The 17,137-nt window shown below is 37.3% G+C and overlaps 1 protein-coding gene across 4 annotated transcripts in view; it reads left to right on the top strand.

The window, feature by feature from the left end:
• CTTNBP2 (cortactin binding protein 2) overlaps positions 1-12,734 on the top strand; it is a 159,631-nt gene extending 146,897 nt beyond the window's left edge. For 3 of the 4 annotated variants that reach the window (XM_055392151.2, XM_055392150.2, XM_019031726.4), the window contains 4 exons: positions 2,428-2,491; positions 3,919-4,051; positions 5,449-5,550; positions 11,799-12,734. In XM_055392151.2, coding sequence (XP_055248126.1) covers positions 2,428-2,491; positions 3,919-4,051; positions 5,449-5,550; positions 11,799-12,044 — 545 coding nt within the window. In that variant the 3' untranslated portion in view covers positions 12,045-12,734. Of the gene's footprint in view, positions 1-2,427; positions 2,492-3,918; positions 4,052-5,448; positions 5,551-7,625; positions 7,687-11,798 lie in introns of all 4 variants that reach the window. The other variant, XM_055392152.2, reaches the window with a different exon arrangement.
• Positions 12,735-17,137: the final 4,403 nt, after the last annotated feature.

Genomic DNA, 17,137 nt, shown 5'->3' with positions numbered 1-17,137 from the left:
AATCCAAATTGGAATAAAAATGAAAAGAAATTTCCACCTCATGTGCACTGTGGACTTCAGATTATGTCATTCATTTACCTCCTCTCTCAAAGTATTTGTTTTGTGAAATTTTATGCCAACTTTATAGCAGTGGGGTTTCTAAATGAGGTGCTTAAAATCTTATATTTAAAAAACAAAGTTGCTTTTAGTTATGAGTATATTTTCATTTTTAAGCTTGTATTTTGTTAATTTTAATAAAAATTTAATGTTTTTTTAATCCTATCAATATATGCTAGGGTTCCCCAATTACCCTAAGTGCATGATAGCAAATTGTGACCCCTTTTTAAGTGACTGAATGAAAATTTACTGAATAAAATGAATTTTCTTATACTTTTAAAAAGATCAGTATTTTATATTGATAATAAGATACTGTTTTGATCTTAAGAGCTTGTTATTACTTCCCAAAGTTGTCAGAGTGTTTGATTTAGGGACTAAGACTAGACTCCAGCCCACCAATTTAGTATAGACCCCTAGATGACTTTCTGTAGCAAGGATTATACCTTTCATTTGCTCTTAGTCCTTTCAGTATGCAAGAAAGCTCCAAGACAATGATAATGATCTCCATTTACAGAGAATAAAACTGAGGTTCAGAAACCCTTGGGCACCTGCTCCAAATCATCTCTCCTGGAAATACGCGGTTCTGTAATTGTTTCTTGCAAGCCCAGTGCTATTTTCTGTAGTCCACGACACCCTGATCTTGTTAGACATGCAATGATCTATGGGTACTCAGATAACTGGACACCCATTGAGGCTCTTCACTGTGTCATTTCTAAGTTTATTAGAATCTCTGTAAAGTTTAAGACCAACTTTTTGAGCTAACTTAATTGTTGGTATATGCTTTAGAGTAAACAAACAATCAACAAAATGAATATGAATTTAAAGCAGTATGATGGAAGAGTCTGGATCAGAAAACTATATTATGCTAAATGTAAAAAAAGATGAATAGACTTGAAATTATTTGTGTTTTTAATAATTTTAGTTTTAGAACTATTTGATATCAATTGTTATATTCTTTGAAGCATGAACTTCTTTGACAGAATAAAACTGTGCTACAAGAGTTTACACTGACTTCAACAAGGAAATTTCTAAAAGTTAACTTTACAAAGTATATAATTCATGAGTCAGTAGTTGGGTTAGAAACCATGACTGACATGCCTCTCGTTATTTTTATAATGGTAAATTTTTCCAATAATTACACTGTATATATGATTATTACAATGGTTGGGGTGACTTTGGTTAAAAAAAAAAAAAAACCAACACAGGAATCCTTTTGCATGCAGATCACTATGGAAGCTCATCAAATTTGATAAAGAGACAGCCCATTTCTTTCCTGACCTAAAACAGAAAGGCCAATGATGTCAGATCCCAGGCTTTTAGGGCAGAGCCCAAGGCTGTGCGCTATGTAGTAATTAGTAGAATCCACTAGTCAGTGCTTTCGACAATAATGACAGAAGTATGACTAAAGAAACTCGACAGTGATTTTCTTTGATCTGCTTTTAATGAGGATATATTTACTTTTCAAAAACATTCTTTAGAGAAAATTTGTGTTGACAACATTAATATTTTTAGAATTCACTCAAAAGCAACTGTTGTAATGCATTCATAACATTGAGTCTAAAATGGTTTATAAGAGTGTTTCTCAAACTTTAACCATAACCCATTGTGAGAAATACATTTTACACCATGATCTGTACACACAAGCCTCTGCATTTGTGTGTATATATAACTGATACGCATCAGTATACCTCCAGCAAGAAATACAGGCTATTTTCTCTTTTTTTAACTGTGTCATAATCTGCAGTTTAAAAAACATTTATATGATTTTCAGCATTTTTTAAATTCTATGACTTTTTGTACCCTGTTCATATTTTCTTTTCTGTATAATGCAAAAGCTGTTAAAAGTTAAATTTCTACAAGTACATGGCTAATGCCACATATCAAAAAACTATACTTGATTACATAGTAGTGTTAGAATGCACACAAAGGTAGAGAAAGGGTGATTACCATCATCAAAAGGCAGGTATTAAAATCTTCTTTTGTTCCTTTGAGAACAAGGGCCTAAGGAACTAGGGACTTGACTAAAGAGAAGAACGGCCATCCATAAAAGTGAAATTCAGGATTCTTGACTTGAGCTTCAGGTAGTGTTAGTTGTACCGAGTTCCATCAAAATGTACTCGACGGAGTTGGCTATTCCTTGACTTTCCCACAGTGCCTCTGCAGGAGGCTATGCCCAGAGCCTCTGTCCTGGGGAAAATCTCCTCAAATCCTGGATACTAATCCAAGAACAGTATGAAAGTACTGCAAAGTCCACAGTCTGTTTCTTTTAAATACAGAATTCAAGAGGCACAGGGATAATGATCTATTGAAAATGGTTCTCTTTTTTAACAGGTATGAAAAATAAGACTATATCACAGCTGAATTGTAACAGGAATGCTTCTCTGTCAAAACAAAAGTAAGTTCCCCTTTCAAATTTAACTCACAGCAAAGGTAAATCAAGTAACTTCAATTACTATTTTAAATGTTCCATGTTCTCAATTATTTGAATGACTATTATGTTAATATGGTTTTAAAAAAAGTTATATATGTCATTCAAATGCTGATATTAAACTGAAATCTAATGGTGTCTTTGGATAATGTCTAAATTGTTAAGATTAATATAATGCAATATGACGACTATTTTGCTTGTAATTTGTTGAATAAGGTTAGAAATATTATAGGTTTCATTTGATCAAATTTTGTTTATGCATTTGTGAACTTTTAGACAGTCATTAGATGACTTTTCCACAGATTTACAGAAACAGTATGACTTTTTTCTTTTTTTTGGAGACAGAGTCTTGCTCTCTTGCCCAGGCTGGAATGCAGTGGCATGATCTCGGTTCACTGCAACCTCCACCTCCACGTTCAAGCAATTCTCCTGCCTCAGCCTCTTGTGTGGCTGGGATTACAGGTGCCTGCCACCGTGCCTGGCTAATTTTTGTATTTTTAGTAGAGACGGCGTTTCACCATGTTGGCCTGGCTGGTCTCAAACTCCTGACCTTGTGATCCATCTGCCTAGGCCTCCCAAAGTGCTGGGATTACAGGCGTGATTTTTAAGTGCTATAAATTTACAGTGATAATTTATTATATTGTTCCTAAGAAATAGACTATTTCAGCTTACAAATATCAAGGTATAAAGGATGATTTGGACAATTATAGAAATGTTTAGGCAGTTTGTAAATAGGTCCCCATGATAGCCCAGTAAATTGTGTGCCCTGTCACTTGGCTTGTAACATTTAGGATCATGTCCGCTGGTTTGCAGCATTACAGAAGAGGGGAGGGTAAAGAGAGAGAAGGGAGATGAAGGAAACTGCATGGCACGCTATTTTCTGCCAGGACCGCAGCTAGATCCATGACCTGCAACAGCCTGTATCATTTTTCCAGCAACCCTAGGATGTACACATAAGGGTTATTTACAGAAAAGGGAACCCAGGAACTGAGGTGTTAAGAAAACCTGGTGCATGGTCATATTGCTAGCTAGCAATAGAGCCAAGTCTGAAATCCGTGTTTGTCCCATTTTATCACATTGTCCCCTGTGCCACAGTGTTTAGCATCCTGTCTGGCCTGGGAGACAAGAAACGGCAAGAGTAAGGAGCTTGGAATATTGTACATCAAAGTGAAGTTCTTTGTGAAACAAAATTTTATCCTCTCAAGAATTTTGAGTAGGAGTTACCAAAATCCTGTGGAAATTTCTTGCATTAAATGACATTTATGAAATACTTTAAAGGATATTAAAAACATTTTCCCTACCCCACACCAAATCCCAAAAAAGGTACAGTGTCTGGATTTCCAAATTGGGAATTGTTCTCACTTTGAAAAACGTTTTTCTGAACTTTGTGTTAGGTCTTTAGAGAATGATCTATCACTGACGTTGAATTTGGATCAGAGACTCTCTCTGGGTTCAGATGATGAAGCAGATCTTGTCAAGGAACTTCAGAGCATGTGCTCCAGCAAGTCTGAGTCTGATATCAGCAAGGTGAGCAGTACAAATGGGGGGCATTGAATGGCTCTACTCAACAGCTGGGAGACTTTTGGGGGACCACAATTCCCTAAAAGAAATTCCTTATTGATAGCATGGTTAATGATCCAAATCAAACCATCCCTCACCTTGCTTAGAAAGGCCGTTTCTTCCTAAATATCATTTATACAATAAAGGAGCTCTACTTTGTGAAGCCTGCTTTTCCAAACTCCTCCGAGACCTGAAGTTAAAATTGTATGTTAATTGCATTAGTACAAGTCACATCAATTCATTTGGGCAGCTTTTCTTTTTTTTTTTTTTTTTTTTTTTTGGAGATGGAGTTTCGCTCTTGTCACCCAGACTGGAGTGCAGTGGCGGGATCTTGGCTCACTGCAAGCTCCACCTCCCGGGTTCAAGCAGTTCTCCCTGCCTCAGCCTCCCAAGTAGCTGGGATTACAGGTGTGTCCCCCACAATGCCTGGCTAATTTTTGGACTTTTTAGTAGAGACAGGGTTTCGCCATGTTGGTCAGGCTGGTCTTGAACTCCTGACCTCAGGTGATCTGCCTGCCTCAGCCTCCCAAAATGCTGGGATTACAAGCGTGAGCCACTGCACCCAGCCTGGGCAGCTTTTTATATAAGCCTAAATTTGAGTTTCCTCAGATCTTTTTCCTTTCCACATTCCTAACTTTGGCATATCAGTCATCTATCAGTAAGAAAATTATAACAAGCATCACAGCAGACTTATGGTCTAGACCAAGCAACAACTTTCTTTGCAAATGAGAAAAAGAATTAGCTTGTATAATGCATACCATCATAATTTTTAAGCTGTGAAATTTGAGACCAAATATGGAAACCAGTGACCTGAAATCTCACAGAAAACATGGACAGCATCAAGTTCAACCTGTTTTGGCACTCTAGTATCTGCAGCAGGTTTCACCGAGCTGCCTTGATAGATGCCTTATGAGTGGTTGTAACGTTCAGCTTCCCCTGAGACACTCAACTGTATTATTTGAATCGTCATAATATATAATATCTACGACAAAGTAGAATTCACTCTTATTTAACTTCGTTGGAAACAAAATATATATCCACTGGAAAAGTAAGGTAATGATTAAAATCTTGCAAATTTTATATCCTTTCTTTGCTTGCAAAGTGCCTTTTTTTCCCCTAGAGAGTTCTTCTGGTCTTCTTTTGACGTTTTAAGTGGATTCTTTTTCCTTAGAGGATGTTTCTCATGCATTTGCTGTCAGTTTTACATTAAGACTTGAAGTCTCATGTGAACAGTTCAGGACTAGAGGGGCAGGGAAGAGGATAAGATTAACACTTCTGCTGTGATTTCTCCACCATTTAGCTGTGCCTTGAGTATGCACAGTGTGACTGTGGAGACATGACTGGGCAAATTCTGTATTTTCTAGATTGCTGATTCCAGGGATGATTTAAGGATGTTTGATAGTTCTGGAAACAACCCTGTACTTTCAGCAACTATTAATAATCCGAGAATGCCAGTGTCACAAAAGGTAAGTGTCCCTTTCTCCCCAAAGTGAACAAAGGATGATTGCTGTGGAATTGACTTCACAAATCATCTTTCAGTGTGAATCACAGAGTTATTTATTTTTTTAAACCAAAGCTAAGAACTGAGAAATAGGATAAAGGTAAAAGTGTTCATTAGGTTTTAGAAAGAGTGCTTATAGATATTTTGGAAAAAATGACATAGGAAAGCATTACTTTTTTCCCTTCAATTTGATTCTAAAATTTTGGGTGTCTGTTGAGATCTCCATTTTTTTTTTCATTTTATATGACAAAACTAGAAATATAGTAGTTCTGCCTTATCCTCAGGTGATGCCTGAAATCTAAGATAGTACCAAAGTTTATATACACTATATTCCTTCAATCCGATAACCTAGAGGGCTACTAAGTGGCCAGTGTGTGGGTAATGTAGACAGAATGAATAAGTTGATTCACATCCAGGGCAGAACAGAGTAGGATGGTGCAAGATTTCATCATGCTACTTAGAATGGCCTGCAAATTTATGAATTGTGTATTTCCGGATCACAGAAAACAAAATTGTGGATGCGGGGGTACTAAGGTAACAAAACTGTCATCTTGGTTGTTCCTAAAGTTTCCTGCATTTTAGAAAATTAGAGTTAATTATAACAAAGCAAAGCACTGAGTGATAACATAAAAGGTCTTATACATTGCAAAAAAAAAATCTCCATTTTATTTCATCCTGACTTTCCATAACATGCATTACATTTCAATGAGACTTTAAAAATAAGTCTGAATGGCAGCTAGAAGAACCAGGATTCCAGTAGACTTCCTTAACCTTTTGAAATAGCTTCCATGACTACAGCACTGCACCCTTATTGGTTGGTTAATAAATGGCAAGAGCTGGCACAGCAAGGTATTCCTGGGTGAGCAGAAACAATGAGAAATGTCTCACTCATTAATTACGTTGTGAGGATGCAGACTTCACACAGAAGCACTTTGTAATATATGGTTTGTTCACCAAACCATGTTTATTGATTGCCATTCACATCTTGTTCTCATCTACTCCCAAGGTGGCTTACAAAGACCTGTGTGTGGGTGGGAAGGTGGGGCGCAGAGAGCAGGATTATAAAGTAAGCATGGTGAGACTATTAAGTTATTAAGCTTTATCTGATCACCTAGTGGCACTGGGCCCCACAGCCCCGCTCCCTCACTGCTTCATTAGGTTTTGATCCTGGCTATTACATGTGGAACTATGTGAGCTGCATGCATTGGGAGAGCAGGTATGGGAGTGGGAATTTACACGGCTGGGGGCTCTAATACAAAATATTTAACATGATGTCCTGTGAAGAAAAGCATGGCTTTCAAGCTCACTCTATCATAATGTCTGCCTTTTTTTGTTCAACTGGGAACAATTTAGAAGCCCAGCAAAATTTGGAGGATGACCTAAGGAGGTGACCTGGAGTCAGCACTGAGCCTTCTGGTTGGAAAACAGTCTAGGGCCCATCCCTTTGCCATCTTTAAAGCCTCAACTCACTCCCCCTGTATTTATGGCTTGCTCTGAGCTTGACTGGATGCCGGTCTCTAGGACCCAAGAATTTAGGATTCCTTGTGGAACAGTGAGCCACCTTCCCCATAAGCCCAAATCACTTTCTTGTGTAAAAATAGAGAATGGCTGCTGCTTAAATGTCTAATGAAGAAACAAACATTGTCATACCCCTATTTCTCTGTCACATGACGGTATTGAGTTGCTGCAATAAGCTACTGTCCACGAAAAAAAAAAAAGTAGTACTGAAAGTCAAAGTTCTGGGCAGCTTTGTTTAAAAGACATTTTTTAAAACGAGTCCTTTTATACTATCTGGGCTCTTATACAAAGAAAAAAAAACTATGTTATTGTTTAAATGTGCAATTTGATGTGGGAATTAGGACTGCTGCCTCCTAGTCTTCTCTCCCTTTGCCCACTGAAGACACTTATTTGGAGGGACTCTTCCCCAAGAGCTAGATGATGTTTTTCTCAGAAAGTGCCAGCAGAGGGCAAAGTGGTACTTACTGTTGGCAGCCTTCTGAAACCTTGACTGGCTGATGCCTTTTCTCTTCTCCTACTCAGCTGGTATTTCTGGGTTAGATGCCCAGTTTCTTCTGTTATCAGGAAGTGTCTCCATTTAGAGGTAAGAGTTTCCTGGGTTAGTTGAAATCACTTTCTCCTTCATGGCCAGAAGGCTGGCAATGCCTCCATTGAAGAGGGGCCCTGCAACCATCATTATCTGTTGGAAAACAAAAATGAGTAAGTTATCTTTATTATTTGCAACAATATAACTCCTCACTGCTCTAACAGTAAGGGAGAGTAATTGGGTTTACTAATCAAGTGGCATTTAGCAGGCCTTCTGAATTAAAAACAAATATACATATTTAAATCAACAGGAAGAACAAATGCTAATAAATGTTTTCCTTTTATGTAAATCCAAACTAATCCTCTGAAAGGACAAGTTCACATCTTTGGTTGCATGATGAAATCCACTTGAGGTTTCTTTTTTTTTTTTTAACCTCAGGGCCTGAACTCTGGTCTGAGGGGAAGCCTGGACAATGGGTTTTTTAAAGGTCCCTGGTGATTCTTACATGCAGCCAGGGTTGAGACCCACTGCTCTAAAACATAGCCCTGATCTGTCGTCTTCATTTTCCACCCATTTCTTTCTTTCCAAATATATCTTTAGAGGGATTGAGATGCCTTCATGTAGCTTTTTACATGTTCCTGTTTTACATGTAATTTACTACTTCCCTCTGTACTCCTCCCCATAGAACCTTCTCTCGTCACAGTCCTGTGCCTCTTTAAAGACTCACCCCCAATGCCACCTTCCCTACATGTTGTTCTCTTCCTCCTGCCCCCAACTTTCCCATCTAGAGGAATTACAGTATCTTCTTAGCTTCTAGTAGATGCTGTGTATTGCATGAATTGCTCTGATTTACCAATTCTTTAAGGCTAAATAAAACTTACTTTAGGTCAGTGCCTTTCTACACAAATTAGTTTTTCTTTGAGTTTAACATGCACAGCAATATGGATAGTAAACGTTATACATTTAATACAGATAATTCGGGGGTTTTAGCCCAGGAAGCATTAAACACCTGTAACTCTCCTGCTCCTAAACTCCGCTGCCTCCTAGGCTTGACTTCCAGGGTGTCAGGAGCACTTTTCAGGCAGGATGCTGTGCATCGGTCACCTGCTCTATTCTTGCACTCCTGGCCTTGAATTGCTGTGGCTCACGCTAAGCCCAAGTGATTCTCCATGTTCTCATCCTAACTCCTTGCATTCTAGCCTCACACTTCCAGGGACTGACCAAACTACATGTTTTTAGTTGTTCTGGGTACTTCTCAGTACTTTATTTCATGTGGATATTTCCTGCCTCAGACCATGAAGGTACACTCCCCTCACCATCATGTTGCAGGTACAGAAACAGACTAGAACAGCGTATGTCTCCTTTCCTTCCTCTGGGCCATGGCATTAATTAACTCTGTGGATTTGACAATAATGGCAAAATTAAACAGCTCCCCTCACCACCAGATTCTGTATAGCAACTAGCTGTTATCCTTATTATAATGCCATATTTCAAGTTTTCTGAATACTATGTATGTGTTGCATTTGCTGGTGTTTTAAACCAAATTACAAGTTGTAATTGGCCTTAGTAGGCCATGACCAAGTCCCATTTTGCAGACTTAACAGTAATTTCTTGTTAGCAGTAATTTCTTGTTAGGAGAAATGAGATTGGATCATGGTACCTGCACTGTTTTTATAGTTGTGACTATCACCATCCAACTCATGACAAGCAATGTAACTTCTCATTTTCTTTCTGGTAACTTGACAGCATAAGCATCTTTACAAAACAAAAGCAGAACATACTAAGCAGATTCACCCTTAACATACCATCAACTACACATGGAGGTGACGAGGATGGACTAGGATGTGTTCCCTCACCAGATGTAGCTCAGCCTTTTTCCAGGCTTCCTTGGACGTAGTTAAAACCGAGCCCATCTGTTTTTTGTTTTGTCAGGAAGCTCTTGCCTTTCTAAGCTAGCTTTTTGCAGTCTAGACTTCTCTTTCCTTTCCCTGTAAATGCAGGTGGCCTGGACCCCAGATTTGTCCCCTCTTTATTCTCCATTACATATTTGTTGTTTCAGTGTTTTTATATTTTCCCAAACCACTAGCCAAGTATATATTAGAGTTACATTGCTGTTCCACTTAAGATTAGCTGAGTCTGAAAATCTGACCCCAAGAGATTTCACTTTGGTGATTTAGGGGTAGTTTAATGAACATGTTGTGTTGGGCTTTAAAGAATTAGGACTTTAACAGGGAAGTAAAGGAAAAATAGGATTTAAAGGGGATTGGAGCCAAACTTTAAAAGAACTTTAGTGACATGCTTTAAAGGTTGGTACTTGTTCTGTGCAGTTAGTGAGGACTTATCCTTTACCTTTACACAAACACAGCCATAATTCTCTGCCCATTTTGTGGGTAACATTGGATTAGGTTGGTGAGGAGAGAGAGAGAGGCAGCTGCTAAAGATAACTGAGGATTTCCTGCTAAATTCACTGGGAGAGCAGCATTAGCCAGTAATGAGCCAAGCGGAAAGGCTTTAGAAATGAGTAGTATTGAAGAAATGCAATAAATACAGTTTTAGAAAGAATTTGAAGTATGGCTAGACATATAGGTGAATTAGTGGGGTGGAAATGCAGGAGATAAATGAGGGCTAAAGAAAGAACTTTGGGAAATACTTAGAGATTGAAATACTCTGAAGGGAAAGATTATCAATGTGTGACTTATACAGGGCTAAGAAAAATGCTACCATTTAGGACAGCAGTCCCCAGCCGTTTTGGCACTGGAGACTGGTTTCGTGGAAGACAATTTTTCCACGGACCTAGGTAGTTTCCGGATGAAACTGTTCCATCTCAGATCTTTAGGCATTAGATTCTCGCAAGGATTGGGCAACCTAGACCCCTCACTTGCACAATTCACAAGAGGGTTTGTACTACTATGAGAATCTAATGCTGCTGATCTGACAGGAGGCGGAGCTCAGGTGGTAATGCTGGCTCGCCCCCGCTCACGTCCTGCTGTGCTGCCCAGTTATTAATAGGCCATGGACTGGTCCACAGCCTGTGGCTTGGGGACCCCTGACTTAATTGCTCAATGGAGAAAAAGGATATTGAGGAGTTAAGCTAGGCGTTCTTTGGCCGCAAGATTTTTTAAAATCGTATGTCCATGCCACACCCCAGAACTATGCCACACCCCAGAACTATTAAATATGAATCTCTGGTAATAGGGCCCAGCCAATGACTATTAAAGCTCCCCCAGGTGATTCCAATGTCATATAAGACGATACCCAGGAGAATGCAACTGCCAGATGAAGCCAGATTTTTCCTGTTAAATTTTAGGTTTTAAATCTTGTAATGGTTATATTGCTGTTGGGTGCATTATTACTTTTGAAGAGGAGAAGTTATCAAGGTCAACTCCTTCAGAGGCATTCAGAGTAGCTCACTTAGTGGGAGTCATGTCACGTTTGTTAGTTTGCAGAATTTAATGCAATATAGGGAAAACACCTTGAGTGAAAGTTGGGAGACCTGAGGTCTTGTCCCAGCTTCACCACTCTGTTCACTGTGGGCAAATCATCTTACCTATCCAGCTTTCAGATTCTTCATGGGCATAATGAGAGACATTGACCAGCTAATCATAGGATTTCTGAAACACTAGAGAAATGAGAACATGCAGCTTCCAAGTATGGAAGATCTTGAGTGGCCTAACCACAGATGAATGTAGGTTCTGCTAGGGAAGGAATGTTTCTCTTATGTTTTCTCCTATATGCCCCTAGATTATTTGATTATTGAGTAGTAGTTCACTTTTAAGACTTGAAAGTAGAAAGCAGAAAAGTTAGGTGATTTACCCAAGGTGACATAGTTTGTAGAGCTACCTACAAATTGGACTACTCCAATTTGGTGATTTCCTCATGCCTGTAATTTTGTGAAGTTTCTGTTGATAAGGAGATCGACACCTTAGCACTTGATTCACTGACTCCTGTATTTAGGAATTTTGTAACAGCAGATGGATTAATGAAAATCATGCAGTAAGTCTATAGGAAATTAATTACTCAGCTTCTCCTCTTCATTTTCTTTTGATTTTTCACGAGAACCTATAGTTTTAGAGAGAAACGCCTGTACATTTGCTCAAAGAGGAGGCAGGGGTAGGGCTCATAACAGGAGAAGTTTGTGATAAATTTCTGTGGTTTCTCATCTCTTACAGGAGGTCAGTCCTCTCAGCAGCCATCAAACTACTGAATGCAGCAACAGTAAATCAAAGACTGAGTTGGGTGTTTCAAGAGTTAAATCTTTTCTTCCTGTTCCTAGAAGTAAAGTCACCCAGTGTTCCCAGAACACCAAAAGCAGCAGCAGCAGCAGTAATACAAGGCAAATAGAAATCAACAACAACTCAAAAGAAGAGAATTGGAACTTACACAAAAATGAACACCTAGAAAAACCTAACAAATAGGCCTGCCTACAATATTCTCATTATTAACTTCCTCTATTTCACACAGAAACCAAGGACAACAAGATATAAATACCTTTAAATTGATAAAATGTTTTCACTGTAATATAAATTATGAGTGCGGGACCACTATTCATTTTTTTTTGTAAAGAATGTATTTATAACCAACATTTTGTTGCTTTTTTTTTAATTCTGTAGGATTGAACTTCAATACCAGGAAGTTATGCCAACTTTTCAAGTAGTTTTATAATTAATAGAAAAATTGTAATAGTTTTAATCAAGATGTTCAGGGGTATTAAAACAGAACTGTGTACTGTATATCTGTATATATGTATATATGTATGTATATTTAAGGAAGTCCAGAAATCATACTGCATACATGCTACAAAATGTGTATAACTTTGGCTTAGATAACTTGTACCATTTTAAATGGAGATCATAATTTTATGTTCACTTGATGGGGAATGACTAGAATGGGGCAATAACAAATCATTTCTAAACAAACAGTTATTTTCCATTAAAAGCCATATTAAGTATTTTGCTTGTTAAATTCTAGTTTTATGTTTTAAATCTCTTAGTGGTTACATTGCCATTTGGTAGCATCATGTATATATTTATGCTTATAAGTTTGCATTATGACTCCTGTAAAATATGAAATTATAATGCAATAAAAGTGTTATCTTTCTTACAAAAGTTTTGTACCTAAGTGGATATAGATAACTGCATAAATGAATAAATTCATAATTAACTCCTTCAATATTATTTCTAGTAGCACAACTGATAATATTGATATTTTCTACAAATGTTACTTCTAAAATTACAGACAAAATTACTTATACAATTCAGTTAAGATGCTTTGACACTGAATAAAATATTGATTTCATGAAATCATTTTGCTGTACTTTTTATCTATAGCTCTTTGTAGTCTCTGCAACAGATAATTTGTGTTCAATTTATTAATGCTCATAAAACTTGCCCTCCCATGTTAGTATTTCACTAGCTGTTCACAACAAGAGTCAACACTAATTAGAAACATCTTAAATACTTAAATGGAGCACCAGGAATTGGGTGCTCAGAGTTAAAACACCTTCCTTTTTTTTCATAAATACCAAAGAAGTATGATTTTGTACCAAGAATCATTTACTTGTCCAAAGTCATTGAAAGCCTTTTTTTCGCCAGAATGGTTATTTACAATGAAGTGTACATACCTGCATTGTATTGCTGTTACAAAACTGCACATACCTTAAAAATAACAATATATAGTAAAGATTATGTCACTGATCTTGAGAACAAAACTGAATGCTCTCAAAATCATAGATCATATCTAGATTCAGGTGGCTCTAATGTGTTTTTTTTCCTGCTCACATACACCTGCTTAGATTATATCTAATTTGATTTGTTAGTGATAAGGCATTGTGTTTTATATTAGCAGCTTTTCTGAAGATAAAGATCCCATTAGTGTACTCAAGAACTAGAGGTGAGAAAACAAAACCAAATTTGGAATACATTATTAAGATGACTTGTAGTAATTGATCCATGTGACTGTCAGTAACATTCAACAAATGCACTTTTTGTAATTGAGGGCAGACTGCAAGATGTCTAAAAAGGACATTTAGAACACGGCTTTCAAATACAGGTATAATACCAGTGGGTCATTATAGCAATTTAGTGAGTTACAACTAGCATTAAAAATTAGAAAATGTCAGAGTCATCTTTTATTGTCTCACAGTCAATACAAGAACTGTTTGTGAGACTTTTGTTTCTATCGTGGATGTAGGAATGTATGTATATGTGACACAAAATATAACTGGGTCATGGTCAAAAATCTTTGAGAGTCAATACCCTATCATGGCACCTAGTGTTGGCAGTTCTTAACTGCATTAGTTAAGTGGGGGCTGCATTGAGGGGTCATATAGGCTTTGGTGGTAAACAGCCTTGGGGATGAATTAAGCACTGCCATTTATTAGCTGTGTGGTATGAGACAAGTTAATCTTTTTTTTTTTTTTTTAAGATGGCGTCTCTGTCACCCAGGCTGGAGTGCAGCGGTGCAATCTCAGCTCACTACAACCTCCACCTCCCAGATTCAAGCGATTCTCCAGCCTCAACCTCCAAGTAGCTGAGATTGCAGGCATGCACCACCATGCCCAGCTAATTTTTTATTTTTAGTAGAGACGGGGTTTCACCATGTTGGCCAGGCTAGTCTTGGACTCCTGACCTCAAGTGATCCACCTGCTTTGGCCTCCCAAAGTGCTGGGATTAATTACAAGCATGAGCCACTGTGCCCGGCAAATCTTTTCTATTACGTTTTCTCTGTAGTTAAAAAAACCTACAGGTTGTCCATGAGTGTTAGATAATGCAGTAAAGCCTTCCTAGTTGCCTCACACATTCATAAAATAATCAATATCTCAGAACTTTTTATGGTATTCTATATGAAGCAAATTTTAAGGATCTGAAGTTAGAGCAATACAATAACAGTAGGAGACTTCAATATCCCGCTTTCAACAATGGACAGATCATCCAATCATCAATATGGAAATATTGGACTTAAACTACACTTTAGACCAAATGGACATAGATATATACAGAGCATTTCTTCCAACAGCAGAATATATTCTTCTCAAGCACACACAGAACATTCTCCAGGATAGGTCATTATTAAGCCACAAAACAAGACTTAACTTTAAGAAGATTGAAATCATATCAAATATCTTTTCTGACCTATGGTATGAAATTAGAAATCAATAAGAAATTTCAGAAAATTCAATAATATATGAAAATTAACATGCTTAACTACCAATGGATCAATGAATAAATTAAAAGGCAAATTAAAAATGTCTTGAGACAAAAATGGAAACACCACACCAAACCTTATGGGGTGCGGCAAACCAGTTTTATGAGGGAAGTTTATAGTAATATACATTAAAAAAGGACAAAGATCCAAAATAACCTAAATGTCACACCTCAAGACATTAGAAAAGCAATCCCTTTACTGGGTATATACCCACAGGATTATAAATCATTCTACTATAAAGACACATGCACAAGTATGTTTATTGCAGTACTGTTCACAATAGCAAAGGCTTGGAACCACCCCAAATGCCCACCAATGACAAACTGGATAAAGAAATGTGGCACATATACACTGTGGAATACTATGCAGCCATAAAAAAGGATGAGTTCATGTCCTTTGCAGGGACATGGATAAAGCTGGAAACCATCATTCTCAGCAAACTAACACAGGAACCAAATACCACATGTTCTCATAAGTGGGAGTTGAACCACAAGAACACATGGACACAGGGAAGGGAACATCACACACCGGGGCCTGTCGGTGGGTGGGGGGCTAGGGTAGAGAGAGCATTAGGAGAAATACCTAATGTAGATGACGGGTTGATGGGTGCAGCAAACCGCCATGGTACATGTATAACTATGTAACAAACCTGCACATTCTGCACATGTATTTCAGAACTTAAAGTATGATAATAATAAAAAAAAAAAAAAGAAAACAAGGACAAACTAAGCCCAGAGTTAGAAGAAAGGAAATAAAGATCAGAGCAGAACATTTTTAAAAAGTTATGGCATTCCAAATCTTTTCAAATTGTAATAATTCACAGATGCTGTCAACTATATTATGAAAATTGGATTTTAAACCGTGAGTGTATAAAATAACTAATTCATAGAAATATCTAACTGAAAATAACTATAACACTTTAGCAATTTTCAATTTCATTCTATTTTAAGAGTTTCTCCAAAATAGACTAATACATTTTGTAGTTGTTTATGTAAAAAAGAAAACAAGTAGACTATAAAAGCTAGTTATTAGAAGTAGCCAATTTGGATAGACAAGGTCAATTTTTCACAAATACAGTATTTTTTGTGAGCAGTTAATCCTTAGTGAACATTTAATTCAGTTGACTAGCCCCAGGCATCACTTTAGGCATCACCTTATTTAGGCATCTGTTCTTAACAACTAAGATCCATTAAAGAAAAGTCACTCTCTGAAGGAATGCGATGCTTTCTAAATTCTATCCCACCCCTTTGCAAAATCATTTTATTCAGATAACATTCCACAGGTGTCAAAGGAGGAAATGAGTGAATAGATATCCTCTATTAGCCTGGTTTTGACCATGAATATGTATGTTTAGTTGTGTATCAGGATGCCCACTGAGTGTTAATTTGAAAGAGAAGACTGGGAAACACACTGAGAAGGAATGTGCAGTTACTTGCCATATCTAGTCTGTCTTTCATAGTGAAGCACTCATATCAGGAGTTGCCAGCTCAGGTTCTGGCCACAGAGCTAACTACAATGACACTTAACATCTCTGGCTTTAATGTCATCATGGTAAAAATTCAGAAGGTTTTTCTGCCTCCTGGAAAGAAAAACACAATGGAAAAATAAAAAATCCTGCAAGTTTTTCCAGTATATCCTGATACCTTATAGTAAGGGCATCAGCTATACATATCACAAAAGTCATTTCAGTTGTAATTTAAGGAAATCGAGAATATATTTCTCCTAAGCTAATTCAAATATTCACATCTGCTCAGAGTGGCTTCAAACCTTACTTATTCATTAAAGTAATATCGTGCTAGGGACTAGGAATAAAGCATTAAGACATGCCAGGCATCTTCCATCTTAATAGGGCTGAGACAGTGAGTAAATAAACAAAGCAAGATAATTTTTCATTGTGTATGTTCTATAAAGGAAATCAGTATAGTGATGTATTGATAATACAAAGCACTTGGTAAAGATTATGGAAGGAGGATTACTTTAGAGCAGAATGGTTGAAGAAAGGGTCTTCAGGGATCAGGGTATGTAGCAGCCAGGGTAAACAGCACTGGCAACTCTTCTTATGGAAAAATAGACAAGTGAGATTAAATTACATTAAATTAAAAAGCATCACACAGCAAAGGAAACAATCAACAGAGTGAAGAAGCAACTTACAGAATGGAAGAACATTTTTGCAAACCACATAGCTGATAAGGATTAATATCCAAAATATATAAACAGTCAACTCAATGGCAAGAAAACAACCCAATTAAATGGGCAAAAGACCTGAATAGATATTTCTTAAGAGAAGGCAACAGGGATATGAAAA

This window comes from Gorilla gorilla, chromosome 6 (assembly GCF_029281585.2).
Source record: "Gorilla gorilla gorilla isolate KB3781 chromosome 6, NHGRI_mGorGor1-v2.1_pri, whole genome shotgun sequence".
NCBI classification, from domain to species: Eukaryota; Metazoa; Chordata; class Mammalia; order Primates; family Hominidae; genus Gorilla; species Gorilla gorilla.
This window is presented reverse-complemented; position numbering and strand designations above follow the sequence as displayed.